Raw genomic sequence first — 11,233 nt, forward strand, 5'->3', positions numbered from 1 at the left:
TGACAGCAGTGACACCAGTGACAGCAGCGGGACACACCAGTGAAACCAGTGACAGCAGTAACCCCAGTGACGCCAGTTAAACCAGTGACACCAGTACAACCAGCACTACCGGTTACACCGGCCGAAGCAGTGACGTCACTGACAGCAGTGACAGCAGTGACACCGGTGACAATAGCGGGACACACAAGGGAAGCCGGTGACAGCGGTAATCCCAGTGGCAACAGTCAAACCAGTGACGCCAGTTAAACCAGCAATACCGGTTACACCAGTCTAAGCGGTGACGTCACTGATAACAATGACAGCAGTGACAGCAATGACAGCAGTGACAGCAGTGACAGAAGTGACAGCAATGACACCGGTGACAGTAGCGGGACACACCAGTGAAACCGGTGACAGCGGCAGCCCCAGTGACACCAGTTAAACCAGTGACACCAGTACAACCAGCACTACCGGTTACACCAGCCGAAGCAGTGACGTCACTGACAGCAGCGACAGCAATGACAGCAGTGACACCAGTGGTGCCAGCAAAACCAGCAAAACCAGCAAAACCAGTGACACCAGTAAGAGTGACACCAGTAGAAAGTAACACCGGTGACACCAGCAGCACCAGTGACACCAGTAATGCCAGTCACACCAGTGACACCCGTGACGCCAGTAATGCCAGTGCCAGCAGTGACCCCCGGTGACTGGGGGTGACACGGCTCGCCGCACTGGGCTGGGCGTGTCCCCGGGCCCACGATCCCATTTTCCAGCATTTTTCTCCTCCCCGGGGATTTGGGATTTTCCAGCCGCGGTGCCCAAATAAGGGAACGGGGAGAGGCTTTGGGACAGGAGCCCTGTGGGGCCCGGCCGGGCCAGACTCTGGGCTGGGAATGTCCCCAAGACGCCCCCGCCACCCCCTTCATAGTCGAGGGGGACCCGGGGACTCCCCCAGCCCCAAAATCCCATTTCCTGGCATAAAAAGGGAATGGGGGAGAGGATCCAGGGCCGGGGGAGGGGACAGGGGGGACAGTTTGGGGACCCTGGTGGTGGGATGGGATCCTGGCACTGCAGCCACATTCCAGCGCTGGAGCCGGGCACGCGGCCCAGCCTGGGCCCCTGGGACCTGCCCCACGTCCTGCTGTGACATCCGTGTCCTGCTGTGGGATCCTGGGACCTCCACTGGCATTCCAGAGTGGGATCCTGGAGCCTGCGTCCATGTCCTGAAATGGGAATCTGGCACAGCACCCTCATCCTGCTGCAGCACCCTCATCCCAGTACGGCACCTTCACCCCAGTATGGGACCCCCATCCTGGTATGGGAACCTCATCCCGGTACAGGGGCCCTCATACAGGGACCCTCATCCCAGTACAGGACCCTCTACCCCAGTACAGGGACCCTCATCCTGGTATAGGGACCCTCATACTGATATGGGACCCTCATCCCAGTGTGGGACCTTCATCCCTGTACAGGATCCTAATCCCAGTACAGGACCCTCACCCTGGTACAGGGTCCTCATCCCAGTATGGAACCCCCATCCCTGTACAGGATCCTAATCCCAGTGCAGGGACTCTCATACAGGGACCCCCATCCCAGTACAGGACCCCCATCCCAGTACAGGACCCCCATCCCAGTACATCGCCCTCATCCCGGTACAGGGACCCTCATACAAGGACGCTCATCTCAGTATGGGACCCCCATCCCAGTACAGGATCCTCATCCCAGTATATGGGGACCCTCATACAGGGCCCCCCATCACAGTAAAGGACCCCCATTCTGGTACAGGACCCCCATACAGGGAACCCCATCCCAGTACAGGGACCCCCATCCCAGCATGGGACCCTCATCCAAGGACAGGACCCAGGCCTGGTACAGGACCCCCATCCCAGTACAGGACCCTCATCCCAGTACAGGGACCCCCATCCCAGTACAGGGACCCTCATCCCGGTACAGGACCCTCATACAGGGACCCCCATTCTGATATGGGACCCTCATCCTGGTATAGGGACCCCCACACTGATACGGAACCCCCATCCCAGTACAGGGACCCTCATACAGGGACCCCCATCCCGGTATGGGACCCTCATCCCAGTACAGGACCCAGGCCCGGTACAGGGACCCCCATACTGATATGGGACCCTCATCCCGGTACAGGACTCTCATCCCAGTGTGGGACCCTCATCCCAGAACAGGACCCCCATACTGATATGGGACCCCCATCCCAGTACAGTATCCTCCTACAGGGACCCCCATCCTGGTACGGGACCCCCATCCCGGTTTGGGATCCTCATCCCAGTACAGGGCCCCCATCCTGGCACAGGACCCTCACCCTGGTACCGAGACCCCCATCCCGCTACGGGACCCTCATCCCGGTACCGGCCCCCTGTCCCTGTACAAGATCCCCATCCCGCTACGGGACCCTCATCCCGGTACCGAACCCCGTCCCAGTGCGGGACCCGGGCCCGTTCCCAGCGCTCCCAGCGCCGCCCGTCCCGTGCCGCGCCGGTGCCTCCCGGCCGCTCCCGCCCCCGCCCCTCCCGGTGCCGCCCGTGGGCGGCGGAAAGTGCCGGGGGGGTGGCGGGGGAGGGAGGGAGGAGCGGGCGCAGGGCGGCGGCGGCGGCGGCGGCCCCGGGATCGGGATCGGCCCCGGGATCGGGATGGCGGGGCCGGGGCTGGAGCGGTACCGGCTGGCGCTGCTGGCGGCGCGGGAGGACGTGGGGAACCCCCGGGCTGGCACCGACTGGTGAGAACGGGACACGGGGAGAGGGAACGGGAGCCGGGAACGGAGACCAGGAAAGGGGACGGAAGGGAGGACCGGGAACAGCGAACCGGGGATGAGGAGCCGGCACAGGGAACCGGGAATGGAAACGGGAACGGAAGAGGGGACCGAGGCTGGGAACGGGCACTGGGACGGGCACCGGAGACAGGACCGGGAACGGGAGCAGGAACGGGCACCGGCACGGGCCGGGCCGTCGGGGGCGGGCTGAGAGGCACCGGTACCGGTACCGGCACCGGGAAGGGGCTCCGAGGGGCACCGGGCTCTGGGCCAGGGGGTGCCGGTCCGCGGGGGGGTCCCGGGACTGAGCCCTGCGCGCTGGGAACCGGGAGCCCCAGCCGGTCTCGCCCCGTCCCGCCCGCTCCCTCCCGGTGCCGCCGGGCTGGGAGCGGCGCCGCCGCCCGGGGCTGGGGCAGGACGGGCCCGGGGGGGCTGCGGGAGCGGGGAGCGCCCCGGGCTGCGGAAAGGGGGGTTCTGCCCGGCTGTACCGGGGGGCGCGGGTCCCGGGACGGTACGGGGCTGGGGGTCCCGGTGCCGGTGCCGCGGGGCCGGTGTCCCCCAAAACCCCCATCCCGGGGTGGGGAGCGGCGGCACCGGGGCTCACCGGGCTCGCAGCCCCGCGGCGTCACGGGAGCGCCCGTGCCCGCGGCCGCGGCCGGGCGGGCATTGCCCTCTGCCCCCGGAGCGCCGCTGGAGCCGCTCCAGCGCCGGCTCCTCCCGGCCGCGTGCCGGGCTCGGTCCCGCCATGTGGCGCCGCAGCCTGTCGCGACATGCCGTGACACGCGTGACGTGCCCTGCATGCTCCACGCGCGCTGCCGGAGCCGTGCCCAGCCCCGCGCCGGAGCCACGCGGGAACAAAGAGCGGCAGAGCCGCCGGGAATGCCCGGGACGGGGGGGACGGTCCCGCCGGGATGGGGCCCCCCGAGCGCTGCCCGGGCCGGGCGGGGGTCCCGGCACCGCCGCACCGGGTGGGGGGTGGGTCGCTGTTGGGGGGGCTGTGCCGCTCCGGCCCTTCCCACGTTCCCATTGTCCCGGGGGCGGATGCTGCCGGCGGCACTTCCATGAATTCATCCCAAGCTGGTGGCACGGGGCAGCGCGGGGGGTGCCCAAGGCTGGCAGGTCCCCCCACTTTATGTGACACCCGCTGTGACCCCCCCACCCTGACCCCCACCCTGAGCCCTCTGTCCCCCCAGGGCCGTTTTTGGCTATGAGAAGCACCACGACCTCAAGCTCCTGGATTCCGGAGGTACCGCGAGCGACGCTGCCGGGAAATATTGGGGGGGGGTCCCCCCCGAGTTTCCCCGCACCCCCTCTGACCCCCCCTCGTTACAGCCGGGGGGCCGGATGAGCTCGCTGGAAAATTCTCCGTGGGCAGCATCATGTACGGGCTGTGCCGGGTCCCCGATCCCGGCTCGGGCACCCCCAGAATTGTCCTGATCAGCTGGGTGAGTGCTGGGGGGCAGCTCGGGGGGACCCCCGGCCGGGACCCCCCCGGGCTGAGCCCTCCCTGTGGTGCCAGGTGGGCGAAAAGGCGCCGGAATCGCAGCGGGCAGCGTGCGCCGGGCACCTGCCGGCCATCCGCAGCTTCTTCAGGGTGAGTGGGGGGCACGGAGCCCTCGGGGGGTCCCCGGGGCCACCCCAAGTTCCCCATCCTGCCCCCCCATCCCGCCTGCCCGACCTTTGCCTGTGCCCGGGCGCATTCCTGGCGCTGCTGACTCAGCCGCGCTTTCCCAGTGCTCCCAGTCTTGGCCGCCGTGCCGGGGCTGTGGTTGGGATCCCTGCCCCCCCTCCCGGTCCCGTCCTCACGGGGGGGTCCCGTCCCGCCCCCCCCCCCCCATCCCCCGGAACCGCTTCCGCTGCTCTGCCCGGGTCCGGGATCTGGATCCGGCCCCACATCTGGATGCGGCCCCACATCTGGATCCAGTCCCGCATTTAACACGTCCGTGGGAATCGTGCCGAGATTCCCCGGGGGAGGGAGGGCCGTGGGAGGGGTGGCACTGTCCCATCGTGTCCCGTGCCGGCGGCAGGAGGCCACGGCCGTGATCAGCGCCCGGCGGCCCGAGGAGGTGACGCTGGAGGGGCTGCGCCGAGTGCTGGCACAGCTGGCGCCCCCCGCCCCTCGCCCCCCCAGGAGGACCCCCCAGGACCCCCCCGAGCTGGTGGTGAGTGGGGGGCGATGTCCCTGCGGGGCTTCCCGGGGTTCCCTGGGGGTGTTGGGGGGTTCTGGGGGTCCCACCCTGCCCCCCCTGTGCTCCCCAGGGCACCAACTACCGCAAGACCAACCCGGCGCTGGAGCTGCAGCGCACCCAGCGCGATTCCTTCTGGGAGCAGGCTGAGGTGAGCGCTGGGGGCTGGGGGAGGGCTGGGGGGTCCCCCGGTGTCCCGGGGATGGGGTCACGGCTGCGGCCTCGGGGCAGAGCCCGCGGGTCCCGGTGCCGAGATTGGTGGGGGTCCCGGTGCCGGTGTGGGGTGCAGCGGGGTCCCGGTTCCGGTCCAGGGGTGCAGTGGGGTCCCGGTGTCTGTGGGGGTCCCGGGGCCGGTGTGGGGTGCAGCGGGGTCCCGGTTCCGGTCCAGGGGTGCAGTGGGGTCCCGGTGTCTGTGGGGGTCCCGGGGCCGGTGTGGGGTGCAGCGGGGTCCCGGTTCCGGTCCAGGGGTGCAGCGGGGTCCCGGTGTCTGTGGGGGTCCCGGGGCCGGTGTGGGGTGCAGCGGGGTCCCGGTTCCGGTCCAGGGGTGCAGCGGTGTCCCGGTGTCTGTGGGGGTCCCGGTGCCGGTGGGGGGTGCAGCGGCGTCCCGGTTCCAGTCCAGGGGTGCAGTGGCGTCCCGGTGTCTATAGGGGTCCCGGGGCCGGTGTGGGGTGCAGCGGGGGTCCCGGTTCCGGTCCAGGGGTCTGTGGGGTCCCGGTGCTGACGCTGCAGGGTCCCACTGCCCATGGGGTGGGGGTCTCAGTCCCAGTGCCGAGCCCCCGGGGCTTCTGGTGCGGCGGTCGGTGGGGTCCCGGTCCCGGCGCCGGTGCCGAGGCTGGCAGAGCCCCGGTATGAAGTGTGGCGAGGTCCCGGTCCTGGTCCCGGTCCCGGTGCCGGTCTCAGTGCTGAAGGCAGCGGGATCGCAGCGCCGCTCCTGGTACCGGGGCGGGTGAGTTCCCGGTGCAGCCGCCGGTGCCGGTTCCCGGTGCGGATCCCGGCGCTGATCCCGGTGCGTGCGCAGCGCGAGGAGCAGCAGCGGAAGGAGCAGGAGAAGCAGCGGGAGCGGGAGCAGCGGCGGCGCTGGGAGCGGGAGCGCATGGAGGAGGAGCGGCTGCAGGCGGCGGAGCGGGAGCGGCGGCTGCAGGAGCGGGAGCGGCTCATCGAGGAGCGGCGGTGAGGGGCAGCGCTGGCCGCCATCCCTGTCCCAGCCCGTGTCCCCGTCCCTGTCCCAGCCCCGTGTCCCCATCCTTGTCCCAGCCCCGTGTCCCCATTCCTGTCCCATTCCTGTGTCCCTGTCCCCACATCCCACTGGTGTTTCCCATCCCTGTCCCATCCTGTCACATGTCCCATTCCCACATCCCGCTGGTGTTTCCCATCTGTGTCCCATGTCCCACCCCCGTGTCCCCATCCCTGTCCCATCCCCGTGTCCCCAACCACATATCCCACTGGTGTTTCCCATCTATGTCCCATCCTGTCCCCTGTCCCATTCCCACATCCCACTGGTGTTTCCCATCCTGTCCCATGCCCCACCCCCGTGTCCCCATACCTGTCCCACCCCCGTGTCCCTGTCCCCGTATCCCACTGGTGTTTTCCATCTGTGTCCCATCCTGTCCCACCCCCATGTCCCCATAGCCCACTGGTGTGTCCCATCTGTGCCCCATCCTGTCCCACCCCCGTCTTTCCATCCCTGTCCCACCCCCATGTCCCCATTCCCACATCCCGCTGGTGTTTCCCATCTGTGTCCCATGTCCCACCTCCGTGCCCCCATCCCTGTCCCATCCCTGTGTCCCCATCCCCATATCCCACTGGTATTTCTGTGTCCCATCCTGTCCCATGTCCCATTCCCATGTCCCTGTCCCCATATCCTGCTGGTGTTTCCCAGCCTGTCCCATGTCCCATCCTCGTGTCCCCATCCTCACATCCCACTGGTGTTCCCCATCTGTGTCCCATGTCCCACCCCTGTGCCCCCATCCCCATATCCCGCTGGTGTTTCCCATCTGTGTCCCATCCTGTCACATGTCCCACCCCCGTGTCCCCTCCGTGTCCCCTCGGTGACGCCCCGGTGCGGCCCCGCAGGCAGGAGCAGGCGCGGCTGGACGCGGAGGAGCGCAGGAAGGAGCAGGAGCGATGGGTGAGCGGGAAGGGAGCGGGAATGGGGGGCTCGGGGGATCGGGGGGATTGGGGGGGTCTGTCCGGGGGCTCCATCCCACCAGGATCCAGGGCGTTCATCCCGGGCAGTCTGGGCTTCATCCCGGGGGGTTTCAGGGGGTGCATCCCGGGAGGGCAATCCCGGGGGGTTCAGGGAGTTCTGGGCGTCTGTCCTGGGGGATCCGGGGGATCCATCCCGGGGGATCTGAAGGGGTTCATCCAAGGAGTCTGGGGGCTCCATCCTGGGAGATCCAGGGGGTTCATCCTGAGGGATCTGAAGGGGTTCATCCAAGGGGTCTGAGGGCTCCATCCTGGGGAAACCAGGGGATTCATCCTGGGGGATCCGGAGTGCCCATCCTGTGGGATCTGAAGGGGTTGATCCCAGGGGATCCTGGGGGTCCATCCTGGAAGATCTGGGGTGTCCATCCCGAGGGATCTGAAGGGGTTCAACCCAGGGGATCCAGGGGGTTCATCCCGAGGAATCTGAAGGGGTTCATCCCGGGGGATCCGGGGGATCCATCCCGGGGGATCTGAAGAGGTTCACGCTGGGGGGCTCATCCTGGGGGATCCCTCACCCCAGGGAATCTGGGGTTCATCCCAGGGGATCTGAGGGGTCCATCCCAGGGGATCAGGGGGCTCCATCCTGCGGGATCGAGCGCGTCCATCCCAAGGGATTCAGAAGATTTGTTGCAGGGGGATGTTGGGGAGGTGTGAGGGCTCTACCCAGGGCACCCAGGGCTCCATCCCGAGGGATCCGGGCTCCATCCCGGGGGATCCGGGCTCCATCCCGGGGGATCCAGGCTCCATCCCGAGGGATCCGGGCTCCATCCCGGGGGATCCGGGCTCCATCCCGGGGGATCCAGGCTCCATCCCGAGGGATCCGGGCTCCATCCCGAGGGATCCGGGCTCCATCCCGAGGGATCCGGGCTCCATCCCGGGGCATCCCTCAGCGTCCCCATCGCTCCCGCAGGAGCAGCAGCAGCGGGAGCAGGAGGCGGCCGAGCGGGAGCGCGGGGGTCGCACCGGGCTCAGCGGGACCGCGGCCGTGAGTGCCGGGACCGGGTCCCTCCCATCCCCGGGGCTCACGGGGGCTCGGGCAGCGCCGTGGTGCCCCACGGTGCCCGTGGCGGCCCCGCTGAGCCCCTGTCCCGCAGGAAGCCGCCATCCTGGTGTCCCAGCGCACCCAGAACCCCCGGGAATTCTTCCGCCAGCGGGAGCGCTCGGGGTCCACATGCACATCGCCGTCCCCGCTGGCCGGCAGCGCCCCCGGTAGGTGCCGTGGGGGGCACGGGGGGCACGGGGGGTTCCGGGGGTCCCCGCTGAGCCCTCGCCCCCGCCAGGTGCCCGCCGGCCGTTCCTGCGGTACCAGCGCAGCCTGACGGAATCCGCCTTCATCTTCCGCCGGCCGGAGCCCCCCCAGAGCCCCCCTGGCCGGGGGACCCCGCCCGCCAGCCCCCGCCGGCCGCCGCCGCCTCTGCCCCCCGCCAGCCCCGCGGGGACAGCGACAGCCCAGGGTGCCACCAGCGGGACCCCCGCCAGCCCCATGGGGAGGGGCACTCTAGGGACGCCCCCCAGCCCTGTGGGGACAGGGACCCCTCAATGTGTCACCCTGGGGACCCCCGTCAGCCCTGTGGGGACAGGGACCCCCCATGCCACCAGTCCTATGGGGACAGGGACCCCCCAATGTGGCGCCCTGGGGACGCCCCCCAGCCCAGCCCGAGCAGGGTCCCCCCATGCCGCCAGCCCCTTGGGGACAGGGACCCCCCAAAGTGCCACCACCGGGACTCTCCACACCCCCCTGGGCACAGGGACCCCTCCCTCTGCCCCCCCAGGGAGCCCCCCCAGCCCTGTGGTGACAGCCACCCCCCAAAGTGCCACCACCGGGACCCCCTCCAGCCCCATGGGGACGGGGACCCCTCCCTCCGACACCCTGGGGACCCCCGATTTTGTCACCACCAGCTCAGGGTCCCCCCAGGCCATGTCTGGGTCCCCTCCCAGCCCCCCCCGCTCGGGGGTCCCCCCTGGGCCGGGGTCTCCTGAAAGCGCTTGTGGGGTGCAGCCCCTCCCTCCTTGCAGCGCTCCGGGTTTGGGGTGTCCCCCCAGCCCCCCCCGGGATGTGCAGGGCCCCCCCCCGGACAGCCCCCCCCCTGCCCAGCCCCCCAGCATGGGAATCCCTGGGGCCGCTGCTCGAGGGGGTCCCCAGCCCGCGAGAGGGGTCCCCAAAACCCCCAGAACCCCCGGCCGGGCCCCCCCGCCCGCTGCAGGACCCGCAGGATTTGGGGCGCAATGGAATCGGGGGGCAGGAGTGGGGGGGGCGCTGGGAAGCCCCCTGGGAGCCGGGACCCCCCCCGGGACAGGTACGGGGAGAGGCTGGGGGAGATGGGGGGCTGGGGAAAAGTGGGGGACCGAGATGGGGGTCTTGGTTCTGTGGGACTGGGGGTGATGGGGGGCCGAGATGGGGGTCTGGGTGGGGATGTGGGGCTGGAGGAAATGGGGGGGCTCAGATGGGGGTCTGAGGGAAAAGTGCGGGGCTGAGATGGGGGCTGGGGGTCCTGTGGGGCTGGGGAAATGTGGGGGGCTGGGGGTCCTGTGGGGCTGGGGAAATGTGGGGGGCTGAGATGGGGGGGCTGAGGTTCTGTGGGACTGGGGGTGAAGGGAGTCTGGGGGAAATGTGGGGGCAGAGATGGGGGGCTGGGGGTGATGAGGGGCTGGGGGCTGGGGTTCTGTGGGGCTGGGGGTGATGGGGATTTGGGTTTCTGGGAGGCTGGGGGTGATGGGGTGGCTGAAATGGAGGCTGCAGTTCTGTGGGTCTGAGGGTGATGGGGGTCTGGGGGAAATGGGGGGCTGAGATGGGGGGCTGAGGTTCTGTGGGACTGGGGGTGAAGGGAGTCTGGGGGAAATGTGGGGGGCTGACATGGGGGACTAGGGTATTGTGGGGATGGGGGTGATGGGGGTTTGGGGTTCTGTGGGGCTGGGGGTGTTGGGGGGCTGGGGAAATGTGTGGGAGCCGAGATGGAGTCTGGGTTTCTGTGGGGCTGGGGGCGATGGGGGGCTCGGAGGCTGCAGGTTTTGGGGTTGGGGGACCCCTGGCTGTGGGTCGGGGGAGGAACCCCGGATCCTGGGGGATGTTCTGGGGGCTGGGATGGGACAGGAGCGGGAATGGGGTGGGGGGGCAGGATGCGGGGGTGGCGTGGGGTCCCTGGTGTGGGGGGCAGGATGGGGTCCAGGGTGGGGGGTACAGGATGGGGTGCAGGGTGGGGTCCCCTGGTGTGGGGGGCGGGCCCATGGGGGGGTGCAGAGCCCCCTCAGCCCCTCCCACTCTGCGCAGGGGGAGGAGCCCGGCGAGAGCCTCGTCCTGCACAAAGCCACGCCAGGTACCCCGAAACCCCCCGGACACCCCCCAAATTTACCCAAAACCCCCCAAATCCATCTCACCGCCACTCTCCCCGCAGGCTTCGCGCTGCTGCTGGCCCGGGACGCCCCCCACCCACCGCTTTTGGGGGGCTCCAATCCCCCCAACGAGGACGAGGACCTCTCCCCCCACGCTGTGTAATTGAGGGGGGCTCAGCACCTCCTTCTGGGGTGGGGGAGTCCCCCCTATGGCACCACAGCACATCCCCTTCCCTTCACCCCCCAGCACAGCCCCCACCCCCCACTGTACCCCAAAAGAGCAGCTTGGGGAGGGGGCAGCACCCCAACCCCCCCCCCACATGGGCACAGGGACCCCCACTCCCCCTCCCCACCCAAAATCACACACAGCAGCTGTTAAATAAATTTTAATGCAAATTATTAGTGAATATTATTAATTGTGGGGGGCCCTGCTGGGGGGGCTCTGTGTCCCCCCCACACCCCGGGTTAGAGGTGAGGAAAGCAGAGCTGGGGGGGGCTCTGTGTGTCCCCCACCCCGGGTTAGACCCTGAGCACCCACCCTGCGGTGGGGGGGGGGTCCCCAGCACCCACCTTTGTGGGGGGGGGGGGAAGGAAACCACCCCCCCCCCCCTTTTTGGAGTTTAGCCCTGAGCCCCCCCAGCATGGGGAGGGCAGAAATTCCAGTTTCTCCCCAAAAACAGAAGCAGGGAGCCCCCAGCACCCCCAAACCCCCTTTGGGGGGGGTCCATCCCTCTGTTACCCCCCCCAAAAGTGCTTG

General features: G+C 69.1%; 1 protein-coding gene across 1 annotated transcript; it reads left to right on the forward strand.

Moving 5' to 3' along the window:
- Window positions 1–2,574: 2,574 nt before the first annotated feature.
- LOC131557021 (drebrin-like) lies at window positions 2,575–10,833 on the forward strand. Its single transcript, XM_058804012.1, is given in 14 exon segments — window positions 2,575–2,722; window positions 3,949–4,001; window positions 4,088–4,200; window positions 4,275–4,349; window positions 4,783–4,917; window positions 5,015–5,092; window positions 5,960–6,111; window positions 7,015–7,069; window positions 8,057–8,131; window positions 8,241–8,355; window positions 8,427–9,226; window positions 9,228–9,443; window positions 10,415–10,460; window positions 10,539–10,833. Coding segments are annotated over 14 exon segments (2,100 nt in total). The 5' UTR covers window positions 2,575–2,636; the 3' UTR covers window positions 10,640–10,833.
- The last annotated feature ends 400 nt before the right edge of the window (window positions 10,834–11,233 follow it).

This window comes from Ammospiza caudacuta, chromosome 4 (assembly GCF_027887145.1).
Source record: "Ammospiza caudacuta isolate bAmmCau1 chromosome 4, bAmmCau1.pri, whole genome shotgun sequence".
In the NCBI taxonomy this organism is placed as follows: domain Eukaryota; kingdom Metazoa; phylum Chordata; class Aves; order Passeriformes; family Passerellidae; genus Ammospiza; species Ammospiza caudacuta.